General features: G+C 35.0%; 2 protein-coding genes across 3 annotated transcripts; both read right to left on the bottom strand.

Annotated features, from left to right (window-relative positions):
* Positions 1-1986: 1986 nt before the first annotated feature.
* LOC106767314 (hydroxyproline O-galactosyltransferase GALT6) lies at positions 1987-7523 on the bottom strand. 2 transcript variants are annotated; one of them, XM_022783125.1, is made up of 7 exons: positions 6432-7523; positions 5700-5860; positions 5266-5553; positions 5022-5150; positions 4770-4940; positions 2607-2714; positions 1987-2504 (listed from the first exon to the last, which is right to left on the bottom strand). In XM_022783125.1, the coding sequence occupies exons 1-7, from the start codon at positions 7264-7266 to the stop codon at positions 2295-2297; spliced, it is 1902 nt and encodes a 633-aa protein (XP_022638846.1). In that variant the 5' UTR covers positions 7267-7523; the 3' UTR covers positions 1987-2294. The 2 variants fall into 2 exon arrangements, with proteins under 2 accessions (XP_022638846.1, XP_014507660.1); XM_014652174.2 differs by having other exon boundaries at positions 5628-5860; positions 6432-7521.
* Positions 7524-11823: 4300 nt separating this feature from the next.
* On the bottom strand, positions 11824-14449 carry LOC106766055. The gene is made up of 3 exons (XM_014650817.1): positions 14369-14449; positions 14023-14251; positions 11824-11858 (listed from the first exon to the last, which is right to left on the bottom strand). The coding sequence occupies exons 1-3, from the start codon at positions 14447-14449 to the stop codon at positions 11824-11826; spliced, it is 345 nt and encodes a 114-aa protein (XP_014506303.1).
* Between the last annotated feature and the right edge of the window lie 8947 nt (positions 14450-23396).

Below are 23396 nucleotides of genomic sequence, written 5' to 3'. Positions count from 1 at the left end.
AAAAGGGAGCTTAAAAAAAGAGACTTGCTTTTTTTTATTTTATATATATATATATATATATATATATATATATATATATATATATATATATATATATATATTAGTTTTCTTTTCTTTTTTGTTTCTACAGCCAATGAGCTCGACCAGTACCTAGTCGGACTACTGATCTTCCTCTAAGAGATTCAATGGGACTTGATCTCGATGTAAACTAAAGAATTCGTTGAGTCCGGTATTCCCTTATGAAGTGCTAATGCAGTTGATTTCTTCATATCTTCGGTTGTGAGTTCAATCGGACTTTTCTCTAGTCTTGCCTTACTAAAAGGTATTCCCATATCGGGTGAATGACCAGATCGAGATAAGTTGGCCTTCTCTTCATCTATCCGAATTCTTAATAGAAGGCCGACAATACTCAAAGACTTTTCACTTTCTACAAAAGAGGGAACATTTTCTTTTATTCCATGAATATTTAAAAAAAAAATTATTTAAATTTATTTGATTTGAAAAAAAAATATTTATAAAAATATTTATAATTAAAAAAATAAGAGATACAGATAAATTCTTATTGGATAAAACTAAAATAAGATAATAAAGAAATAAGATAATTTCTTTCTTATCATAACTTTTATATGGTTGTGTTTAAATGATATATTATTAATCATAGTCAATTAAATAGTTATATATGTTTGAATATTTTTACTTTTTATTAATATTTTTTTCACATAAAAATATTTTATTTATTTTTAAATTCAAATATTGAATAGTATAAACCTTCATTTAGTAAGTAATTTCAAAAACTTAATTTTGTTATTCTCTTTGATCCTTAATTTTTGTTTCATAGGAAGAACTTTTGTTTTACTAAAATAATTTCATTATCTTTTATTAGTTCTGAGTACATTTTGAAAAGTTTTTTTTTTTTTTTAATTTTCAAGGTAGTTTTGATCTTATCATGCCGTTAATTATACATTTGTTTTCTTGTATGAGATTTCATTAAATGGTGTATCATTTTTTTAGGAGTACATTTAATCATTTTTATTTATTTATAATACTTTTATTTGTTTATTTTTATCATTTCGATGATTTTTTTATAATTATTTTTGTTTTTTAACTCATTTCATAAGTGTAATATTATCACTACAATTGTATAAAAACATTTTATTTACTATAATATAATAACTGAATGTTATTGTCATAAATCTTGTTTATCATCACCCAACATAAATTGAAGTTTAAAATAGAAAATATTTATACTAAATTTCAATTATTATTAATTTAATTTTTGTACTTTGTGCAATCTCATTCGAATGATATATTATAATTTTTATTAGTGTATAAAAAAGTGTTTAATTATATTTAGAGAAAGAAAATAAAGAGACATTTAAAATATTTTTAAACTTAGCTCACAATTCTTCAAGAAAAATCTGGGCTATTCATAAACTTCTGTTTACTTTCAAAACTCTTGCCATTTTGTTTGCATTAAAAAAATATAGAACATTCACCCTTAATAATAAAAAAAAAAAAACATTTTATTAGATTATATTTCTTTAAAATTATTACTTTATAGTGCTATTTTTCATTGCCTAAATTAACATGACTATATTTTGAATGTTTTTTAAACAACTATTATTAATATAAACTAGTTTTATCCAAAAAAATAAACATTCTTACACCTTTCAACTTGTTATTTTCAAAGTAGTTTAGTGGTTTCACATCCATATTCGCTTGGGAAAATGCCAACTCTAATGAGCCATAAATATTTAATATAATAAAGTCAAAATATCAATTTCAATCTAAAACCTTAAGATAATTAGTAGATGGATTTTTCTTTTCTTATATATTGCTTTTAAGACTCATTTCTACTCAATGTCAACCAAATTCACACTTAGGATTCACACTTATAGTCCTAATAAAGATATATATATATATATTCAGGAGATATAAGATCAAGAAAAAAGAAGGGGAGATTGAAGGTCTTTCCAAAACACTAAGTTAGACTCAGTATTCACACAGTAATTTTGGTATGGCAAACCAAATATGAAGTAGAACCAGAAATAAACATTTCATTTGGCTTCTGGTACAATGTGTACCACATTACAAATTCACAAATCATTGGTTTGCTCCTTCAGCGATCGCTGCAGTATCCAACTTTATATGATACACCTAGGCCTTCTACTTAGGAGAATCCAAATGGGGAAAAGTAGGAGGTAAAACAATGAATGAATATGTGGAGGCCAAAAAGGTCCTCAGTGCCTATGTACAAATATATAATATGAATATTATGATCATAGGCTATAATATTATCTGATGTTGCAACACAAGGGTTTTCCCTGGTGTTGTAACTTATGCCACATACAAGTCATTTGTCGTGGAGATTGGTAATGTGCAGTGTAGTAATCTTCAATGCAACCAAATTGGCAGAACTTCAAGCTGTGCACATACTCAACTGCTCTTGAACTGTTGAATTCTTCTACCCACATTCCCATGCTCACATCCTCCATTTTAAATAACTACAACACATTGAAATTGTCCTCAATAAACAGCCAAAACTTCAACCCTTTATGTGACAACACAAGTATATGCACACAAACACAAGATAATAGAAAACCTACTTTTAGTTTGTGCTTCTCAAAGTTGGATACAATGAAGTGAGCAATATCTGAAGAGATTATATAACCTGGACCATTAGCATAGGTAGGATACTCTTCCTTTGACCATTCCTGGTAGATATGAACCATATATTTAAAACAAAACAAAAGGGCATAAAACAATTAGTATGTGATGACAGTTTTCAATCTTGAAAATCCAAGGTCACAAATATTTTGCATGGAACTTCTAGCTTCAAGCTCACTCAAACGCAATCACGCTACATCTAAGCTGTAACTCTTACAGTCATATGCCTAAATATAGGACTGAACATATGTAACTAAACCATACTAAACTATATTACATTATAATTAACTATATTTATAATAAACTAAAAGAAACTTAACTATATATAAACTGTATTGTTCAACAGTTTAGTTATAAAAAACTGTACTTATACCAATTAACTGATAACCAATCCTTTAAACATTATCACTGTAAGTCAGTTTTATAAAACTCTTTACTTTTTCGTTTAAATTTTCGACCCAGCTTTTACGAAAAATATTTTGTTTTGGTTTTTAAATATTGTTTTTTTGTTTTTTGACTTTAAGATAAATTATATATTTTTAGTCGTTATACTAATCATGTAAAATATTATTTCTATCATACAGAATATAATTTTTACATGTTATTTATTAAAGAAATTCATATTTAACAGAAATCATTTATCAGAAATTAATGTAATTTCAAGAATAGATTATTTGAAGTTTGTTTTATTTAAAAAGTTTACTCTTAAAAAAATACTTTAGATTTATTTCAAACCTTATTATATTAATAAAATTAAATAACTTTATAATATTTTTTATAAACAAATAATTAAAATTAACATATATAATTCTAATAAATTTTATTTATTTTTGTTTTTCCTTAATGCTTTTATTCTTTTCCCTTATTTTCTTTGTTCAAAACTTACGCTTAACTCCTAGAGAAAAATTATACTTAGTTTAATGATAAATTATTCTTACAAAATATAAAATATATTTAATCTTTTAAATTATATTTCTCTCACAATTTTTCATTTTCTTTTATATCATAAATTATAAAGACAAATTAGATATATAATTTAGTTTAATCATAAAACTAATTTTTTAAATAATTTGAATATATAATATATTCAAATTATTTAAAAAATTATTATATGATTAAACTAAATTATATATCTAATTTGTCTTTATAATTTATGATGTAAAAGAAAATGAAAGATTATTTATAACTATGATACCATATAATACAAGATATTCAAAATATTTCAGATCAAGAATATTACATGTCAATTTTTATTTTTAATAAAATAAAAATAATAATTATGAGATTAAATAATAGATAATGAATAATGATTAAATAATCAATATTAAACAATTTATGTTGTCATGTTAAAAACCTAAATAGAAGACTAGATGAAAATTAGATTCTCAGGTAAATAATAATTCAAAATTATAATTATAATAAGATTAAATAAAATATGTATAATAAAATATTATATTTCTTTATACATTTGTATACATAATACAATTTTTAATTTATAGATAATGTATAAATAATAATTGAAGGTAGTTATTGCATCACCAAAAAAAATGTCAACCCAGATCAATTACAACAGAAAAATACACCTGGTGACATGATCTTTAATAATGAATATTCACGATTCAGTTTATAAAGTTAACTGAAGTACAAATGCAAAAGTTCAGTTCATGTAAATCGTACTAAAAAAATGGTATAACTTAGTTTTTAGTACAAGTAGTTTAGTTTTTATAATATAAAAAAAAAATATACCTAAATATAACATTTGGTCAGTTAAGAGAAGAATACAGAATGTTCCATAAACATATTGTGCAGAACTTCAGGTAATGCAAATGCACAAAATTCATCAGCCTCCCAAATGTCATGGCAAGTTATTTAAGCAACAAACTTCCATTCACACAAGACATTCAGAAATAATATCCATGATCAAAGTATTAGTAGTTTCTTTCATCACTAAAATTTAACCAATAAACCTCTTAGCGTTCTTAGAAAATTAAATGTGATCATAGCAACTGTTTTAAGCCATAGTCCACAAAATAATATAGTAAGCTAACTATATATGTTGAAGAAAGATCCGCTATAAACAGAAATGATAAGAGAAGCTATACCTCAAATGTTACAGCCCATTTGCCATTACGTAGAGGCTTGTGGTGATAATTCATATTTCCAATATACAGACTTCTACCATTTCTTACATTTCTTACTTCGCTGATCATAGAATCAACTCTGACAAATGTGTCATCATCGCACTTCATGATATACTTGGCAGCCACTCGAATCTGCAAATAATAATTTTCAACAACAATGAATAACTCAACTCTGATATTCCTCGCCCTATATTCAACTCTGCTATTACTCACCCCATATTCAGTGATAGCTATTGTCTTCAACACAACCAGGTCATAATGATCCATGTAGGGCACAATAACAATGTCGCCAAAATAATCAGCTTCTTTCTTTATCTCCACATTTAAATCTTTCCTTCCATGCTATTATACAAAATATGAGAAATGAAAAAATTGTAGATATTTTTGACAAAAAGAAAGCTAGTTATGGATTATACTTTATCATCATTGGTGGGTAGGGAAGATGCATTACTCTTACCAAGGCAACAAAGAACCGAGCCACAACATTTGAAGATTTGACTAGTTTATGTTGCATCCATGATTTCCTCACTGCCATCCGTTCAGCAAAATGGTTGCCAGCAGAAAGTATTCCAATGAAAAGCTCTACATTTACATGAAGCAGCGGAGCTTTCCACTGAGGAAGTAATTCAAGATGCATTTGTGGAGCAAAACTTGGATGCGATGTAGGTAAGGAAGCTGCAAATATAGAGTGCACATCAACATCCCCTTTTACGGATAGACCAGTCGCATCCTCAAGAGAAAAGCCCTGACAATATAGCACAAACAATTCAGAAATGTCTGAATTCACACAGCAAAGGGAAACATGACCAGTGTACCAACCGTGCGATAAGGAAAAGATGTCACATGCCTTCCATCCACACTAACATGGTAACCTTCCAATCCAGCACTTACGGTTAGAACAAATAATCTCCCCTCGACAAAAGGGTATGGCCAATCAACAGTCACCTTCTTAGTTCGCCCTATCAGTCTGGTCAACCACCATGTTGCCTTTGCCTCTTCCGTGTGGCTATCATCATCACGAATCCACTTTTCACATTTAACCTGTTCATCAACTACAGAAAGCACAGAAAATCAGCATAGGGGGAAATATCCCTTGGACCTGACAAGCCACAGCAGAGAAAAATGAAGCACACCAAATGCACTGCATTCACCATTGAAAATGAAAATCGTAATAAAAGAAAGCAGTGGTGCTTCTTTTATATTCTAGTTCACATATGACAAAAATCAAGTTAATTTGTGGTTGCAGTTGCAGTTGTATCATTTCCTAGATATCTTAAAAAAGTCGTTGAGGTGGTTATATCAATGCCGGATGTATTTAAAACCTTTACAGTACATTCCACATTGGATTATAAAAGTACAGAAATAACGTCCATGGATATCAAGGCCCTAAAAATTACCACATATCATGAAATTTATGGAGCACAAGTGCACAACCATGTTATTTAAAATGCCTTTGGAAAACCCCTTGTTCCTATATTTGGTTCGATTCCATTGGAAATCAAAGATGCTAACCATGGTTTTAATGCACTTCACAGCCCCAATTCAAAATCATGATGCTAATAAAAGAAAACACATAACAAAACATTTTCAAAACTGAAAATGAGAAAGGATGAAATGCATCACCAGTATCCTCATCAGCCCGGGATTTCCATCCCTCGCACCTGAGAGCAGAGCCCCACTGCATTCTGTAACAAGTGTTCTGCTCAATAACAGGCTTACCACTGTAATCTCCCTTCAACCTGGGGTTGAAATGCAGTATCCTGGGAGGGTCTTCGTTGTCCACACTCTTCAAACCCTGAAGCTCCAACATGAACTGTGACACCATCACCTTCCCCTCCTGTTCCTTCACCACAGATATCTTAAGATCGTCCTCCCAGTGAGCCCAACGAGGGGTCCCCACGACAGTAACATGAGACCCTAATGTCAACCCACAAGGAAGCATCATCACCGTGACCCCTTTCTCCCCCCTCAATTCAGAACCAGATAAAGAAATTGAACTCTGACACGAATCAGAAAGGTTCTCAGCTTTGAACCTTGTCACATTGTCAATTTTCATCACACTCTCGACTTCTTCCCAAAGCCTCTTCCCTTCAAACCAAGCATGCCTAGCAACCTTGTGGAGTTCAGAAACCTCGTTTTTAGCAACACTACTGTCGTTCAAAACATCAATAAAACTCAAGGTAGAAACTTTCTGCAACCCCTGCATAGTTTTCCGATGCACTGAACCTTGGAACACCCCTTGCGAAGGAAGGTTTGAGGCTTTGCTGAGATGAGTGTATTGGTGTTCCGTACCCAGCAAGGAGGACACTGACACAAACCTGGTATTGAAAGCAAGAGAAGTTTCGATTTCGAAGGTGGTGAAGAGCAAATAGAGAAACATCATGGCCATGAAAATTTGAAGAGGTTTAGGCCTATAGGAAAGCAACAACAATTGTTCTAGCTTCTTCACCCTCTTCATTGTCTTAAAAATTCTCAAACTTTTGCATCAACTAACCAGGGGACAATGAAGATATTGCTGAATTCTACTCAGAAAGAACAAATGGAAAATTTCCCTTTTAGAGTATCGTTCAATGCATCAACAGAGGCTTTGGAATGGAAGCTTAGCCGTAAAGAGGAAAAGAATCAACTGGGCCAGCTTGTGCACTACCGAAATTTTGTGTGCAAAAAGAGAGAACCAGAGAAAAAAAAAATAGCTTGTCCTCTGTGTAAAGTTTTAAACTTTGTTAAAAATTATTTTCTTTTATATAACGCCAAAATTTGTTTTCTTTCTTTTGCAGCTAAAATTTATTTTCTTTGCTTACTAAATCTTGGTATATTATGTATTAAAGATTAAAATTTTCTTATCACGGTTCCCATAACAAAATACTGACACGTGTATTTATTATAGGGACACAAATTATAATTTACTATTTTATAAAGGACTATTTGTTTGTGTATAATAAAATTTTAAGTTAGTATGTTTAAATTTAAAATAAGATTTAAAAGAAATAGTTTATTTGAAAAGTATATAGGATGTGCTTATTAAAACAAATTATTTATTTTTAAACATTAGACAAAGATATAAAAAACAGAAATCTCAATCGATTAAAGCTTGTTTAAGAATGGTGTTTTAGGGGGCATGATGAAAGAGCTGGAAAAACACGTTGTGGTCATGAATTGTACAGCTCACATTGTTCAACCTCCAGCTCCGGCTAGGGCAGCTTAGGTTGTCAACTTGTTTGTTCTGTATCTATCAAGAAACATAGTTTTTCTATTGAATAAAATAACATAATTTGACTCGTTTTATATTGCATGCTTAAAATACTGCTATCTTTTATTTGAGTAAATGAAAAAAAGGGTTAGAGTTAGGAGAAATGGAAAGAAGAAAAATAGAAAAATTTTGAAATTTGAGTTGGGAAGTGGGAGACCGTTGGAAGGAAGAAGGAGATTATTTGAAGTTGGGGAACCGGACAAGTCACATTCACAGATGTTTTTCCGACATTTAGTTTTCTTTCATTTGGTCTCTCACTGTGTTGGCGAGAGTTCCCACGTAGTTTATTATAATAATTAGGTTTAATTATTTAGTTGTCCTTATTTTTGAAAGATCTTCTTATTTTCATCCCAGTCTTATTAGGATTCTTAATTGAGTCCCTATAAGTGCTAATTTCCATAATTAAGTCCATGTCGTTAAATTTAGGTAACAGGGTTAACTTTTTTGCACAGGATGACCTGTTAATTTATGTAAACGTGGCCTATTTAGAGTTGAAACGTGACATGAATTGAGTTGAAATTAGCACTTATGGGACTCAATTCATGCCACATTTCAACTCTAAATAGGTCACGTTTACATAAATTAACAGGTCATCCTTCCAGCTGTGCAAAAAAAGTTAATCCCGTTACCTAAATTTAAGGACAGAGACTTAATTGATTGAAATTAGCACTTATAGGAACTCAATTAGGAATCCCGGAGATCAAAATAGGAAAACCTTCCAAAAATAGGGACAACTAAATGGATTAAACCTAATAATTATCATTAAAACTATACATATTTTTTTATTTAAAGATTTATTATGTTTATATTATATATTCAAAATAAAAATAGTTCTTTTCATTAAAAAAAATTAATTTAAATAAATTTGTGATCCAAAAATCCCAATCGAATTAACCCACATCTTAGATAACCCAAATCTAATTAACTTGATAAATTAAATAATCAAATGTAAATTTTAAAATAAATTCAGGTTATACTAAATTGATCTTGATTCGAATCCAATTCAACACAACTCATGTTCACCCTTACTAAAAAGAGTGAGAAAGAAAAAAAAAAAACAGTTTATCATATGTAAATTTGTGCATAGAAATTAGATTAAAGAAAAACTTTTACTGAACTAACTCCAGCAAAAATTTTCTTCAAATTTTAAGAGGCAGTGTTTCTTTCTACACATCTCCGAAGTTCTTCTCCACCTCCAAAATATAAATGTGTTGTTTCATTTAAAAAGAAAAAAAATAATTTGACGAGTGAGTAATGAATATGTTAATCATCAGTAATATATACCCTCCTGGGTTCACTTCCTTCACTATGTTCACTATGTGTTTGTTAATTCATTTCTCTTTGTTTCATAATGTCTTATTTTTTTCATTATGTATTTTCTTTTTTGGTTTCGATGGTAATCACGGTTGTGGTTTTTGGGTGTTGCTTGTTGACGAGAGTTAATTGTTTAAAGTTAGAGATCTTGAATTTCAAAGTAAGTGAAGTTTTTAGATTTAAAAAACGTTTGACTCTTAATCAATTTTCGAAATTCGGTTAAGGAGTTGTCGGGTTTTTGAAAATCAGTTAATAATTAAGAATATTTTGAAATTTGGTTTATTTTTTAATTTGAAATTTTTTAAATTCTTTTATTTAAATATTTTTATATAATTTTTAATTTTGAAAATGTTTTTATTTATTATTTAACTTTGAAATATATGTTCCTTTTTTATTTATGATTTAATTTTTAATAAGTCTTAATGTTTTGTATTTATTGTTTAATTTTTTATGTGTGGTTTTTTATTTTTTATTTAATTTTTAATATGTGTTGTTATTGTCATTACATAGAGAAATAGTGAGGGGTAAATATGTTCATTGTATAGGTTGTGATTAATATTATAAGATGGATAATTATTCATTTCAATTAATGAGTTCTCAAATAAATTCGAATTTCATTTTAAATTTCCTTATTTCATAAATGAAGTGGTTGAAGGTGATTATACAAATAATTTTACTGATGAACAAATATTTCCCTCACGTGGTGATTTAATTAAATGGGTTCGAAGAATTACGTTTGATCTTGGATTTGTTGTGATTATTATAAGATCTGACACCGCAATTGGTGAAGTTAGAAGAAAGACATTCATTTTGTTAGGTTGTCTAAGGACTGGGAAGTACATGAAGTATAAACCCGATGTTTAGTCTAGTGTATTCGGGACAAGAAAATGTGAGTATTCATTTAAGTTGAGTGGTAAACTCTATTCTAATGGAGAGGGTTAGGTTTTAAAGGTAATCTATGGATATCACGACCATGAATTAGTTGAGACTTTGGTTGATCATCCTTTTATTAGGAGGTTAAATGGTGTTCAACAGTCAATACTTGTTGACATGACTAATAGTCAAGTGAAGCCCTCAAATATTCTATTGACTCTCAAAGAACATAACGATTCTAATGTGATAATAATTAAACAAATATATAATGCAAGGTACACATACAAACGATCTTTGAGAGGGTCGAGAACTGAAATGCATCAGTTGATGATGATGTTAGATCAAGATAAATACATCCAATGGAGTAGATGTTTGGACACATCCAGGTGCAATGCACTTGTTGAATGTGTTTAATATTGTTTTCTTGATGGATACAAGACAAACAAATATTGTCTCCTCTTGTTTGAGATAGTTGGTGTCACATCTACGAGGTTGACATTCTTAGTCTCCTTTGCATTGTTATCAAGTGAATGCCAAAAATAATTTCACTTGGGCATTAAAAAGGTTCAGAGAATTATTTATGACATTTGAGGGCAGCCCACGTGTTATTGTTACTTATAGAAACCTTGCTTTCATGAATGTCATTGGAAATGTATTTTGTAAGACTTATTATATGCTTAAAAGGTTCCAAATTATGAAAAATGTCAAAGTCAAATGCAAAATGGTAGTGGATTTAGTTGAGGCATAGGATGTGTTGATGGAAACAAGGGAACATGTGATGGACTGTGAGGAACAGTCCATGTTTAGTACTTATGTTGATCGTCTTCAAGATGTCTCTATTGCATGGCTTCTATTTTTTGAATATGTCAATCACATTTGGATCATTCTATATAAGGCATACTTCGTTAAAGCATAGACAAACAAAGTTATGAATCTAGGCAAAATATCTTGTTCTAAAATAACATTTATGGTACCTCCTTCACATAAAGTAAAAACCAAAGGTGCATAGAAGACTACACTTCCACGGCATGAAAGGCCTACAAAGCGTGACTCATCATATTTTGAGCACATAAACACTTTGGATTCGATGGTTAAGTCTTCATCACGAAAAACACAAGTCAAATCGAAGTCTAAACTAGTTCAGCGAAGGCAAGTACCGATGTTTGATCATCCGATTTGTCATGCATACATTGTCGATGTTGTTGATGTTGTAGTCGATGATCATTGTGGTTGTCGATGCATTGTTGCTTTGTTGAGCCTAGGTGAAGAGGCATGTCTCATTATCCGACATGACCTCCATGAAGAAATTACTACGTGGCATGATGAATACGCACTATTAGTAGGAAGCTACGATAAATTGGAAGAACTACGACAATATTTGGTGGTCCACAATCGATCACAAGTATGTGTACTTTAGGTCAGACATATTACTTATTATTTGTTATTTATTTCTTTTCATAACAGTTTGCTTCATCCCTTACAGGGTAATCTTACTAAGTGGATGACCATACTGGATATTGGGTATGTCATTGCAAATCAATACAATGTTATCTTAGTTGGTTTCTCATATGGTTAGAGTTATACAATATTCTCACTACGCAATTCACCGCTTCCTGATAACTCAAGCATGATAACATAGTTCAGACATCCTAACATATTATGACCTAGAATAGACCGTCCAGACTTGGAATGAATATTGAACTATGACGGGTTGTGCACTTGTGGTGGCCTTTACTACTTTGCAATGTCATTTCCATGGGTTTCACCCTACCACACACAAAAGGTTAGTCCGTTACCGCACAATAGGCCTCTAAGTAGCGCCTACATTAGGACCTCCTACTACTCTAACCACATGAATCAATCTTCTTTATTTGAGAATGAAAGATCATTAGAGTTTTAGGATAACCCCTAGTATTGAGCTCCTTGTATTCATTCTAAACATACTTAAATCCCAATGAGAGATTCACACTTTTGAAATCATACCTTGTCTCCACTTGAATTCACCATTTCATTCTCTGATATTCGTACCATCCAACATACACTTAGACATCATCTAAACTGATCCACCACATCATTTAAATCAAACAAAAATGACTAAGAAAAGAGTAAACAAACTCAGGACTATTCGCTCAGCGCACCCTCTCGCATAGCAAATCCAGAGGTTGCTCGCACAGCGACACCAGCTCGTTGTGCAAATCCTCAAACAAAGACTCCCCTTCACAACCAGTAGCACAACAACTAAATTTGATGGGCGAATAAACTCTCAATAGTATCAGACCCTAACTCCTCACATAGCGCCCTAATTTTCTATGCGAGAGCCCCAAGCAGTGGCTCAGAATCTCCAAACACTCGCAGAGTGCACCCCTTCGCTATTCAAATTAAACTGGCAGTGATCCTACACCACTACCAGTTGCACAACACCCCGATTCGCTATCCGGATCATCAGACAGAGAGCAAACCTCTCAAACCATTTGCATAACACATTTATTCATTGTGTGAATGCCCTGGCAGAGAGGTGCTCACTAGGGTGACTCCCTCTGCTAATCTATTCACTCAGCGAGTCTGCATAATTCTATAGCACGAATTTTGCAGAATTATGCAACTCAGCCTAAGTTTACCACTTATAACTATTTTTCCCAACTTCTAACCATCCTAATTTGTGTTATAAACCTTAATAGATTTGACTAAGTGTTCTTACAACTCACTAACCTCAATCTAAAGTGTTGAGGAACCAATTTCTATTTCAAAACTCCAAATTTCTCAACCTAGAAACCCAAATCTAATTATACCACTTTTGATATTATTTTTAACCACTTAGGGACTCAAATAAGTACCAAATGACTTGTCTAAGCTATCCCAACAGACCAGTACAACCTCTAACTCCTAATTCACAATTTCATTACTCCACTTCCTCAAAACTTACCTAAAACAAGTATAATTCATTCAAATTCCTCATAAACCAATCTCATAACAAATTTTAACATTTCATCTAGTCTATAACATCAGAATCATCATTCAAATCAGTTCATATTCATAGTTCATCCATACACACTTACAACAACCACATTAAGCACATTTATTTTAACATCAAAGTCAACAATTCAGTTCAATATATATATATATATATATATATATATATATATATATATATATATATATATATATATATATATATATATATATAACTAGCATACTATTCACACATGCACCAAATAGTTCAGCAAACAGAGATAAAATCCAGTTTCCCTTACCTCACTCAAACTCTACACAATTCACTGAAACCATGACAGAAGTTTTCACCGCAAGGAAACGCAACAGAAACCTACAAGTCACCGATGATAGAAAATCCATCTTGGAACCTAACTTGAGTTAGAAATTGGAAGGAAACGTTACTAGATACACACAAACAAGATTCTTTGCTTGATCATAGTCCAAGAACTTACGGAGGACAAAGGAGAAACGACTTACCGACTCAAAACAAGAAATTGATCAGTAGATATTGTTGCCCTTGACGCAAGGATCGTCTAGGCACTTCCTGATCTTTGAACAGATAACATTATAGTGAGAAAGGGTAGAGAGAAGTCAGAGAACTCAAGGAAGATAGAGTTTTAGAGAGATGAAGGTGTTTTAGATAATGAATCGAGACTTAGAATTTCTATTTATATTATAATATTATTTTAAATACACCTATCTACTCTAATACTCTAATACTCTATTTTCTAGGTTCTTACATTCTCCCCAGCAACAAAAATTTTTGCCCATAAAAATTAAACTTACCAGAGAACAGGTGAGGATAATACTCTCTCATGACTCCCTCTAGCTCCCATGTAGAGTCACCTTTCCTACTATCCCAGACAACTTTGACTAAACTGATGGTTTTTCCTTTAAGTTGTTCGGTCTGACTCTCCATAATCCTGACAGGCTGTACCTCTACTGAAAGATCTTCTCTGACTTGCACATCTTCCACTTCCAGCACGTGAGAAGGATTAGGCACATACTTCTTGAGCTGTGAGACATGGAACACTAAATGAAGATTTTCCAACTAGGGTGGCATGACTATCTCATAAGCAACTGGCCCTATACGCCTTAGAATCTGATAAGAACCAATGTACCTAAGAGATACCCTCCTAGCACAAATGACTCTTCCTACACCAGTAGTAGTAGTCACTCTGAGGAATACATGATCCTCAACTGCAAACTCCATTGGTCTCTACCTTTGATCAACATAGGACTTATGTCTACTCTGAGTTGCCTGCATCCTGTCCTGAATCAACTTTACTTTCTCAGTCGTCTATTGAATCAAATCTAGCCTAATCAACATTGACTCTCCCTATTGAAACCAACACAGAGGCGTCCTACATCTTCGACAATACAATGCTTCAAACGGTACCATACCAATGTTGGCCTGAAAACTGTTGTTGTAGGTAAACTCCATGAACGACAATACCTAATCCTAGACTCCTAAGTGATCCAATACATACATTCTTAGCAAATCGTCAAGTGACTGGATCGTCCTCTCTGATTGGCCATCAGTCTGGGGATGATAAGCTAAACTCATATGAAATCTACTTTCCATCTCACTTTGTAGCGTCTTCCAAAATCTAGAAGTGAACCGCGGATCTCTATCTGATACAATACTGGAAGGCACCCCATGCAGTCTCAAAACCTCTCTGATGTACAACTATGCAAGTTTCGACATAGACATCCTCAAATTATCTGATATTATCTAACTCTAACTCCAGCTGCATTGATGAGTCGATATTTTCTCGACTTCACTTAGTTTATTGTACCGAAATTAATCAGGGAATTGTGCTTAAATGTCCGGTATTTTCCCGTTTCTGCTAATTGTGCTTAATTTGACCGGAAATTCGAATTTTAATTAATTTGAATTATCCGAGACTAATTATTTGCATTATTATTTTCAGGAAAATTTTGGGAATACAATTTGGGACATATTGAGAGTTGTCACACAATTCAAGACTCTTCTCAAAAGAATTGTACACAAAAAGAAGGGCAATTTGGAGATTTTATGCTTTGAGCTTATGGATAGGGGTGCTTTAATGGAAGAAGGGGGTGACATATAGAAAAAGAAGTTGTTGTGACGCTGAAGTAATTTTTGGAGAAGCATTTTGGCTTTTCTTTGAGGAAGTTCAGCAGCCCACGTTCATGCATATAGCACCGGTCCAGCAAGCAACTCCACACACACCCACATTGCAGCACCACCTCTGCACGGACAGAAACACTTCTCGGTCCAGCTGCATCACGGCCCAAGCATCAGCTCCACATCCAGCAGCACAAGAGTGTCTAGAGTCCCGTGTGCTCAAGGTGATATATTGGTGGTTTGCAATTGAAAAAAATCCAACAGCACACGGTCCAAGGGAAGAAGGTTTCAACCACGTGGAAGGAACTAAAAAAGCAAGGTGCTAAAATTAATTAAATTGGAACCAGGCCTCATCCTCACGGCCCATGCATGCAACAACAACCTTCACGGTAGCAGCCCATATTTGGAGTAGTCCAGCAATTTGATTAGCAGCTGCAGCACCCCTTTCACGGTCCATCAAGCTTGGTGAATTGGCAGCAACTCACGTGGAAGGCTGGCAGCACAACTTTCATGCCACGGTCCAGCAAAGCTTGGTCTTGGAGTGTCTCGGCTGCAAGAAAATGGGAGGGCCCGCCACATTGAATTGTTTTCATTTGGAAAGGGCTGACACATGAGTTAGGACGCTGGTAGCAAGGTCCCAGCTTCAGCAGCAGCGGCCCACGTAGAAGTATTCAGCTACATTCACGGTCTAAATCCAATTGTTCCAGCAGCGGTGCATCTAGCAGCTCAGCCTTCACGTGTTCAGCTTCACAACAGCCCAACATCTTGCTGCAATCCATAAGGCACTTGTTGGAGAATGAAGTGCAAGGACTAACATATAAATTGGGAGAGTCCATTAGCATGTTGAAGGGGGTTGCCACATTTCATTGGGCTGCACATCATAGCTTCCAACGAAGGAATGAAAATGCTGAATGAAGCACATGAACATTCATTTTGGGCTTGGAAGGAGGTGCTTGAAGAATTAAAAAATAAGAAGTTGTGCTCCAGCTGGCTTGATGATAACACACGGCCCATGGATTGAAAAAAAGGTCTGGATGGTGTTTCATGTCAGCAGCACGTTACCAGCAGGTTGCACGTCTCTGAATCAAAAGGACACCAACTGCTTCGCTCCACGCTCCACGCACGCAGCCTCCACGGTCCACCTTCACAGCCCATGCAGTAGCACTTCCTTCATACAGCAAGAAACATCAAGGCTTGCACCAGTGCTTCTCGGCCCAGGACTCCATGCAACCTTCACACTGCAGCAGCCAGCCCATGTGAGCATTGACAGTAGGGGTGCACACAACAGCTTGGGCTTCATGGCCATATCCCAGCATTTGAAGACGCATGCAGCAGCAGCCCAACAGCCTTTACACGGCCTGCACATCCGAGAAGGAAAGGATCCAACATTGAAGCAGAAAGCTGGCAGCAACTCTTCTACACGGCCCAACTTTTATCATGTTTAGCAGCTTCAACCTTGCATAGCATTTGGAGGTGCATACGGAAGGGCCTGGTCCACATCTTGAAGAGCCAATCCACGCTGGCAGTAGGGTATAGAGTGTGGTCTTGGGATTGATTCCAGGGGAGCCGTCACACTCATTTTTTTATTCTCGGCTGCAGTGTTATTTTTAGGGAGGAGGTTTCCTTTATAACGAACTGAGAAGAGAAACATGGAGGGGTACGGGTGAAGAAAAGAGGCGCTGGTTGATTGAAGAAGCAGAGTCTGGCATGTCGTGGAGGATATACTTTTTTGTATTGGATAGTTTTAGCTTTTAGAATGGTGCATACGGTGTGGTGGATTGAAATCTCCAAAATGGTTTTCTTATTTTTTTTAGTAGCATGGACCGAGAAGGAGTTAAATATATATAATATATATGTTGAATATATTTGAGCTTGGAATTCAGTTTTGAGTTAATGCATTGATTTGCTTTTTTCAATGTGAGTAGCCATCATTATGCAAGTCTGGTTAATACGTTTAATATTCACGTGTTTTCTTTGTGCTATTTGAGTGTTGAATTATTTTTGATGTTTAGTTTCCTTGTCGTATTGAATTTGGTTTACGCACTTGTGTATTGTGGTTGATTGGTATTTTGAATGTTTTATTTACTGATTTTGATCACTGTGCCATCTGTTATGTTCAGTTTATTGTTTCAGTTCACTATGGTGTTTAATCTGTTCGGTTTCTTTATCTTCCTGCTTTTACTTGATTTAGAGATAGTTCGGTCTCAATGTAGGACCGTTCGGTCTTCATGCTTAGTTCAGTTATTTTAATGTTCTTGATTATGTTTACTTGTATTTAATTTCTAGTTTTAACTTAATTTAATTTTCCATTCACAAACCTTTCACAAAACCCCCCCTTCGTGTTTGACTTGATTCTGAACCGCAGTTGGTCCTTGAGAGACGACCTAGGGGTCACTCCCTAGCTATACTGCATTTCGTATTATGCAATCAAATTTGTATGGGCCGCGACACCCATCATGCATCCTCAAGTCTCTGAAACTCTCCACCAACTCCAACTCTCTGACCATCAACGCAGACACATGCACTGACTTCCTACTCAATGCATCAGCTACAACATTTTCCTTCCTAAGATGGTAGAGGAGATCAAACTCATAATTATTTATAAAATCCATCTATCTCCTCTGCCTCATATTCAACTCCTTCTGATCAAAGAGATACTTCAAACTCTTATGATCACTAAATTCCTAAAACTGAGCACCATACAAATAGTGCCTCCAAATCTTCAAGGCAAACACTACCGCTACCAACTCCAAGTCATGAGTGGGATAATTCTTCTCATGAACCTTGAGTTGCCTTGAAGTGTAGGCGACCACTTTCTTCTCTTGCATCAACACACAACCCAATCCCTAGTAGGAAGCATCACAGAAAACCTCAAAAGGTCTACTTGTGCCAGTAATCACCAACATTGAAGCACTAGTCAGCCTTTGCTTTAGCTCTTGAAAGCTAGACTCACACTGATCCATCCAAGCAAAAGGTTGATCCTTCCTCGTTAACTGAGTCAACAACGCCACAATCTTGAAAAAACCCTCAACGAAGCAACGATAATAGCTAGCTAAACCCACAAAGCTCCTAATCTCAATGGCAGACTTAGGTCTCTCCCATTGAAGAAATGCTTGCAACTTTGCTGGATCCACAGAAATACCACCAATTGAGATCACATGCCCAAGAAACTGCACCTCTTCTAACCAAAATTCACACTTAGACAGCTTGACATACTCCCAATTACTGTTCTAAGGTGATCCTCGTGCTCCTCCCGAGTCTTTAGAATAAATAAGTATGTCATCTATAAAGACAACAATGAACTTATCTAAGAACGACCTGAAGATTTTGTTCATGTAGTCCATTAATATGGTTGGAGCGTTGTTTGCTGGATCAACAAGTGTACCGAGTCGCACAAGTAATATAAAATGGTAAGACCAAGTATCGTATCCCTAAAGACTCTTGGCGCTAGACAGTCGTGTGATAACAAGATTAATTAAGACTTAAAGAAAATGAGATCATTGGTTTTAGATGCAAAAATAGAAAATTAAATATGAATGCAATTGATTAATACCAGAATAAAACAGAGATGAACGAATGTTGTTTAATATGAGATGAATATGTTGTTGGGGTTAGATTTCACCAAGTTCCCTCTCATGTATGTAAGAATTCTTCTTTATGCATTAATATTAACGTCACTCACTAAATCACCTAAACTCGATCCCTTGGTGAATAAGCCTGTCCCAAATTACCAGTTCATGCAATTCCTAGCATTCCTAGTAATAAGATGTGAAGATCAAGAGATTTAAGATGACCAAGACTCATACCCTCATCCCTAAGAAATATTACAATTGGGAGTAATTCAACAAGAACCTGAATTGTAAGGAACCTCCCAACACTTATGCAATTCATAAGTCATGCTAATGAATGAGTTAAACACAACAAGCGTTGACATAGATGAATTACTCTAACAACTAATGTAAAAACATATATTATTAAAAATCAATTCAAATACATGAGAGCTCACAAGGTTACATCATCCCCCAACAACAAATAGAGTTTGGTTCCATATAGACATGGAGAAACTATATGAATAATGGAGAAGAATGAGATAGAGAAACCCTAAAAGTTGGGGAAAGGAGCTTCTGCATCCAAATTCGCCTTCAGAGGATGAGAAAGTGTTTTCTTGTGCTCTTCTCTGCCAAAGATACAAAACCTAGAGTGTCTAGGTCCTTTAAATAGAGTCAGAATAGAGTAGAAACAGGGCCCGGTCCAATAGAGTCAAAATAGAGCAGAAACTGGGCTTTATCCACGACGCACGATGCTCAGGCGCCCTACTTAGGGCACCCGGGTGGTGGACAATCCTCATGTAGGGCTTGAGCCTTTAGAAGGGGCACCTAGGCCTCGGGACTCGACGCTGAGGCGCCCGAGCAGTGGACGCCGATTTCCAACGCTTGAGCCTCCATACAGGGCGCTCAGGCTGCGTGTTGTTCCTCCTTCTGGTGCTCTTTTAGGCCTTTATGATCTCATCTCCTTGGCTCTTCATCTCTACTTTCATTATCACCTCATTTTCTGCCAAAACAAGTGAAATTGGTCATAAAATCATTCAATTCAACCTCAAATCTCTTATTCACACAACTTAATAGAAAAGCATGATTTCAAGCAAGTTATAAACAGAAAAGGGTGCATTTAGTGTCAGAATTACATCACAAATGACACTATTTTCAATCGTTATCAAGCGTTAGTCACACCAAATGGCATAACCACATACTCATAGTGATCGTATCTGGACCTGAAAGTAGTCTTCTACACATCAACTGCCTTGACCAGAATTTAATGATAACCTGACCTTAGGGCAATCTTGGAGAACACTGTAGCTCCATGCAGCTGATCCATCAAGTCTTCAATCCTAGGCAACGAGTATTTATTCTTGATGGTTAACTTGTTCAACTGTCTGTAGTCCACACACAACCTGGAGCTACCATCCTTCTTCTTAACTAGCAACACAGGCGCTCCCCACGGCGAAACACTCGGCTGGATAAACTGCTTCTCAATAACCAATACACAACATGACTCACCAAATAACAGACAATAACCAATAATGAGATTACCTGAGCTAGCCACCTCTAATTTAGTTAAAGCATATACTCTGCCAATAGGTTGAGGTCTGACACCTCCTCCCTGTTGAAACCTCCCTACATGTTGTGGTTGAGTGTCATCTCTCCTACCCATGGGGATATCCCTCTCATAATGACCTTCCCTTCTGCACCGGTTACATCTCCTGTAACCAACCCTCTGAGGACACGCAGATAAAACATGAGGACCTCCACAATCGTGGCATATCAAATTTCCTACACTGCCACTCTTCATCGATGGCTAAGGTGTGGAAGTGAATCAAGTGTTTGAACCTATCAGCATAATCAGAAACAATCATATTTCCTTGGACCAACTGCAAAAACTCTACCTCTTTTGCAAACCTCACATTGTTGGGAAAATAATCATTGTAAAACTTCTTCTTAAATAACCCCTAAGAGATTTGAGTACCAGTACTCTCTAACAAAGATCTAGTGCTGCTCCACCAATGGCTAGCCTCTCTAGATAATAGATACTCTAAGAAAGCCAGTCGGTTCTCATCTGAACACCTCTTAGCATTGTAGATCCTTTCCATATCCCTAAACCATTGATCTGCCTCATCGGGACTACACTTGCCATTGAACTTGGCGGGGTGATGTTGTAGGAAGCTTTCCAAACTCCACTCTTGAGAATGAACACAGGAAGAAGAAGGTCCTGTTGTAGCCTTGCCACTTGCCAACAAATCCATATATTGCCTTTGGGATGTCTCAGCTGACACCCTAGCAACTTCCAACTGTTGCAAGGCTACTGTATTCTGTTGCACAATTGCAGCATTCTGTTGCTGCATAGCAGTTAACACTGCTTCCATCATCCTCGTCATATCAGGCGCATTAGGATGTGTGGGTGGGGGAGGAGGAGGCTTAGGTTCCATCTTCTACTTACACAAAGAGAAAAGCCATCAGTCCAACTCAAAGAAACAAGGGTAACCCCCAGACATAACTAAGAGTGCACAAGCACAAGCAAGGCACACTCACAACCTACAAGATTCCTAAGGAAAGAACTATTCTAATACCATTAATGTAACATCCCAAAAATATAGCTTGAACTATATAGATGAGTCATCACATATATGATAAGATAAAACAATTATCCGATTAAAATATAAAGTATAAATCTTATAGTTATCCAAAACAACCATAAAAATTTAAAACTTTATAAACAACTAGTCTATTACAAAACTATTTACAATACTACTCCTAAAACTACTGAGCAACTGGATCCTCTCCATCAAGCGCCTACTCCACGGAGATCGCATCTGCCTCTCCTTACACCCACAGGATGATCATTGCAAAGGAAAAACACCACACATACAAAACATAAACACAAGCAGAAGGGTAAGCTAGATACAAAAGCATTCATATAATTACATAACATAGAACATATACATGATAACTCAAGCATGATAACATAGTTCAGACATCCTAACATATTATGACTTAGACTAGATCGTCCGAACTTAGAATGAATATCGAGCTATGGGGGGTTGTGCACTTGTGGTGGCCTCTATTGCTTTGTAAAGCCATTGCCATGGGTTTCACCCTACCACACTCACAAGGTTAATCCGTTACCGCACAATAGGCCTTCAAGTAGAGCCTACACCAGGACCTCCTAATACTCTCACTACATGAATCAATCTTCTCTATTTGAGAATGAAAGATCATTAGAGTTTTAGGATAACCCCCAAGACTTAGCTCTCTGTATTAATTCTAAACATACTTAAATCCCACCGAGAGATTCACACTTTTGAAATCATACCTTGTCTCCATTAGAATTCACCATTCCATTCTCTGATATTCATACCATCCAACATACACTTAGACATCATCTAAATTGATCCACCACATCATTTAAATCAAACAAAAATGACTAAGAAAAGAGTAAACTAACCCAGGACTATTCGCTTAGCTCACCCTCTCGCATATCGAATCCAGATGTTCCTCGCACAACGACACCAGCTCGTTGTGCGAATCCTCAGGCATAGACTCCTCCTAATAACCAGTCGTACAACGACTAAATTCAATGTGTGAATAAAATCTCAGTAGTATCAGACCCTAACCCCTCGCATAGCGTTTCAATTTGCTATGCGAGAGCCCCAAGTAGTGGCTCAGACTCCCCAAACACTTGCAAAGCGCACTCCTTCCCTATTCGAATTAAACTGACAATGATCCCAGGCCACCACTAGTCGCACAACACCCCGATTCACTATGTGGATCATCAAACAGAGAGCAAACCTCTCAAACCATTCACACAACACATTTATTCGTTGTGAGAATGTCATGGCAGAGAGCTGCTCGCCAGGGTGACTCGCTATGCGACTTCATTCGCTCAGTGAGTCTGCATAATTTTGCAGCACGAATTCTGCAGAGTTATGCAACTCAACCCAAGTTTACCACTTCTAACTATTTTTCCCAACTTCTAACCATCCTAATTTGTGTTATAAACCTTAGTCGACTTGATTAAGTGTTCCTACACACCTATCTCTAAAGTGTTTATGAACCAATTTCTATTTCAAAACTCCAAATTTCTCAACCTAGAGACCCAAATCTAATTCTACCACTTTTGGCATTATTTTTAACCACTTAGGGACTCAAATAAGTCCCAAATGACTTGTCTAAGCTATCCCAACAGACCAATACAGCCTCCAACTCCTAATTCACAATTTCACTACCCATTTCCTCAAAACTTACCTAAAACGAGTATAATTCATTCAAATTCCTCATAAGCCAATCTCATAACAGATTTTAACATTTCATCTAGTCTATAACATCACAATCATCATTCAAATCAGTTTATATTCATAGTTCATCCATACACACTTACAACAGCCACATTAAGCACATTTATTCTAACATCAAAGTCAACAATTCAGTTCAATATATATATATATATATATATATATATATATATATATATATATATATATATATATATATAACTA

This window comes from Vigna radiata, chromosome 7 (assembly GCF_000741045.1).
Source record: "Vigna radiata var. radiata cultivar VC1973A chromosome 7, Vradiata_ver6, whole genome shotgun sequence".
Taxonomy (NCBI): domain Eukaryota; kingdom Viridiplantae; phylum Streptophyta; class Magnoliopsida; order Fabales; family Fabaceae; genus Vigna; species Vigna radiata.
This window is presented reverse-complemented; position numbering and strand designations above follow the sequence as displayed.

Bases quoted from the DNA above. Each gene is read 5' to 3' on its own strand.
- LOC106767314 (XM_014652174.2), bottom strand. From the start codon at position 7,266: ATGAAGAGGGTGAAGAAGCTAGAACAATTGTTGTTGCTTTCCTATAGG. The intron at 5,861-6,431 runs GTGATGCATTTC...TGCTTTCTGTAG, and splicing joins CCGGGCTGATGAGGATACTG to TTGATGAACAGGTTAAATGT. The intron at 2,715-4,769 runs GTATAGCTTCTC...CATATCTACCAG, and splicing joins AATGGGCTGTAACATTTGAG to GAATGGTCAAAGGAAGAGTA.
- LOC106766055 (XM_014650817.1), bottom strand. From the start codon at position 14,449: ATGGAGTTTGCAGTTGAGGATCATGTATTCCTCAGAGTGACTACTACT. The intron at 14,252-14,368 runs GTATCTCTTAGG...CATGTCTCACAG, and splicing joins GAGTCATTTGTGCTAGGAGG to CTCAAGAAGTATGTGCCTAA. The intron at 11,859-14,022 runs GTAAGTTTAATT...TTGAGTTATCAG, and splicing joins TTATCCTCACCTGTTCTCTG to GAAGCGGTGAATTGCGTAGT.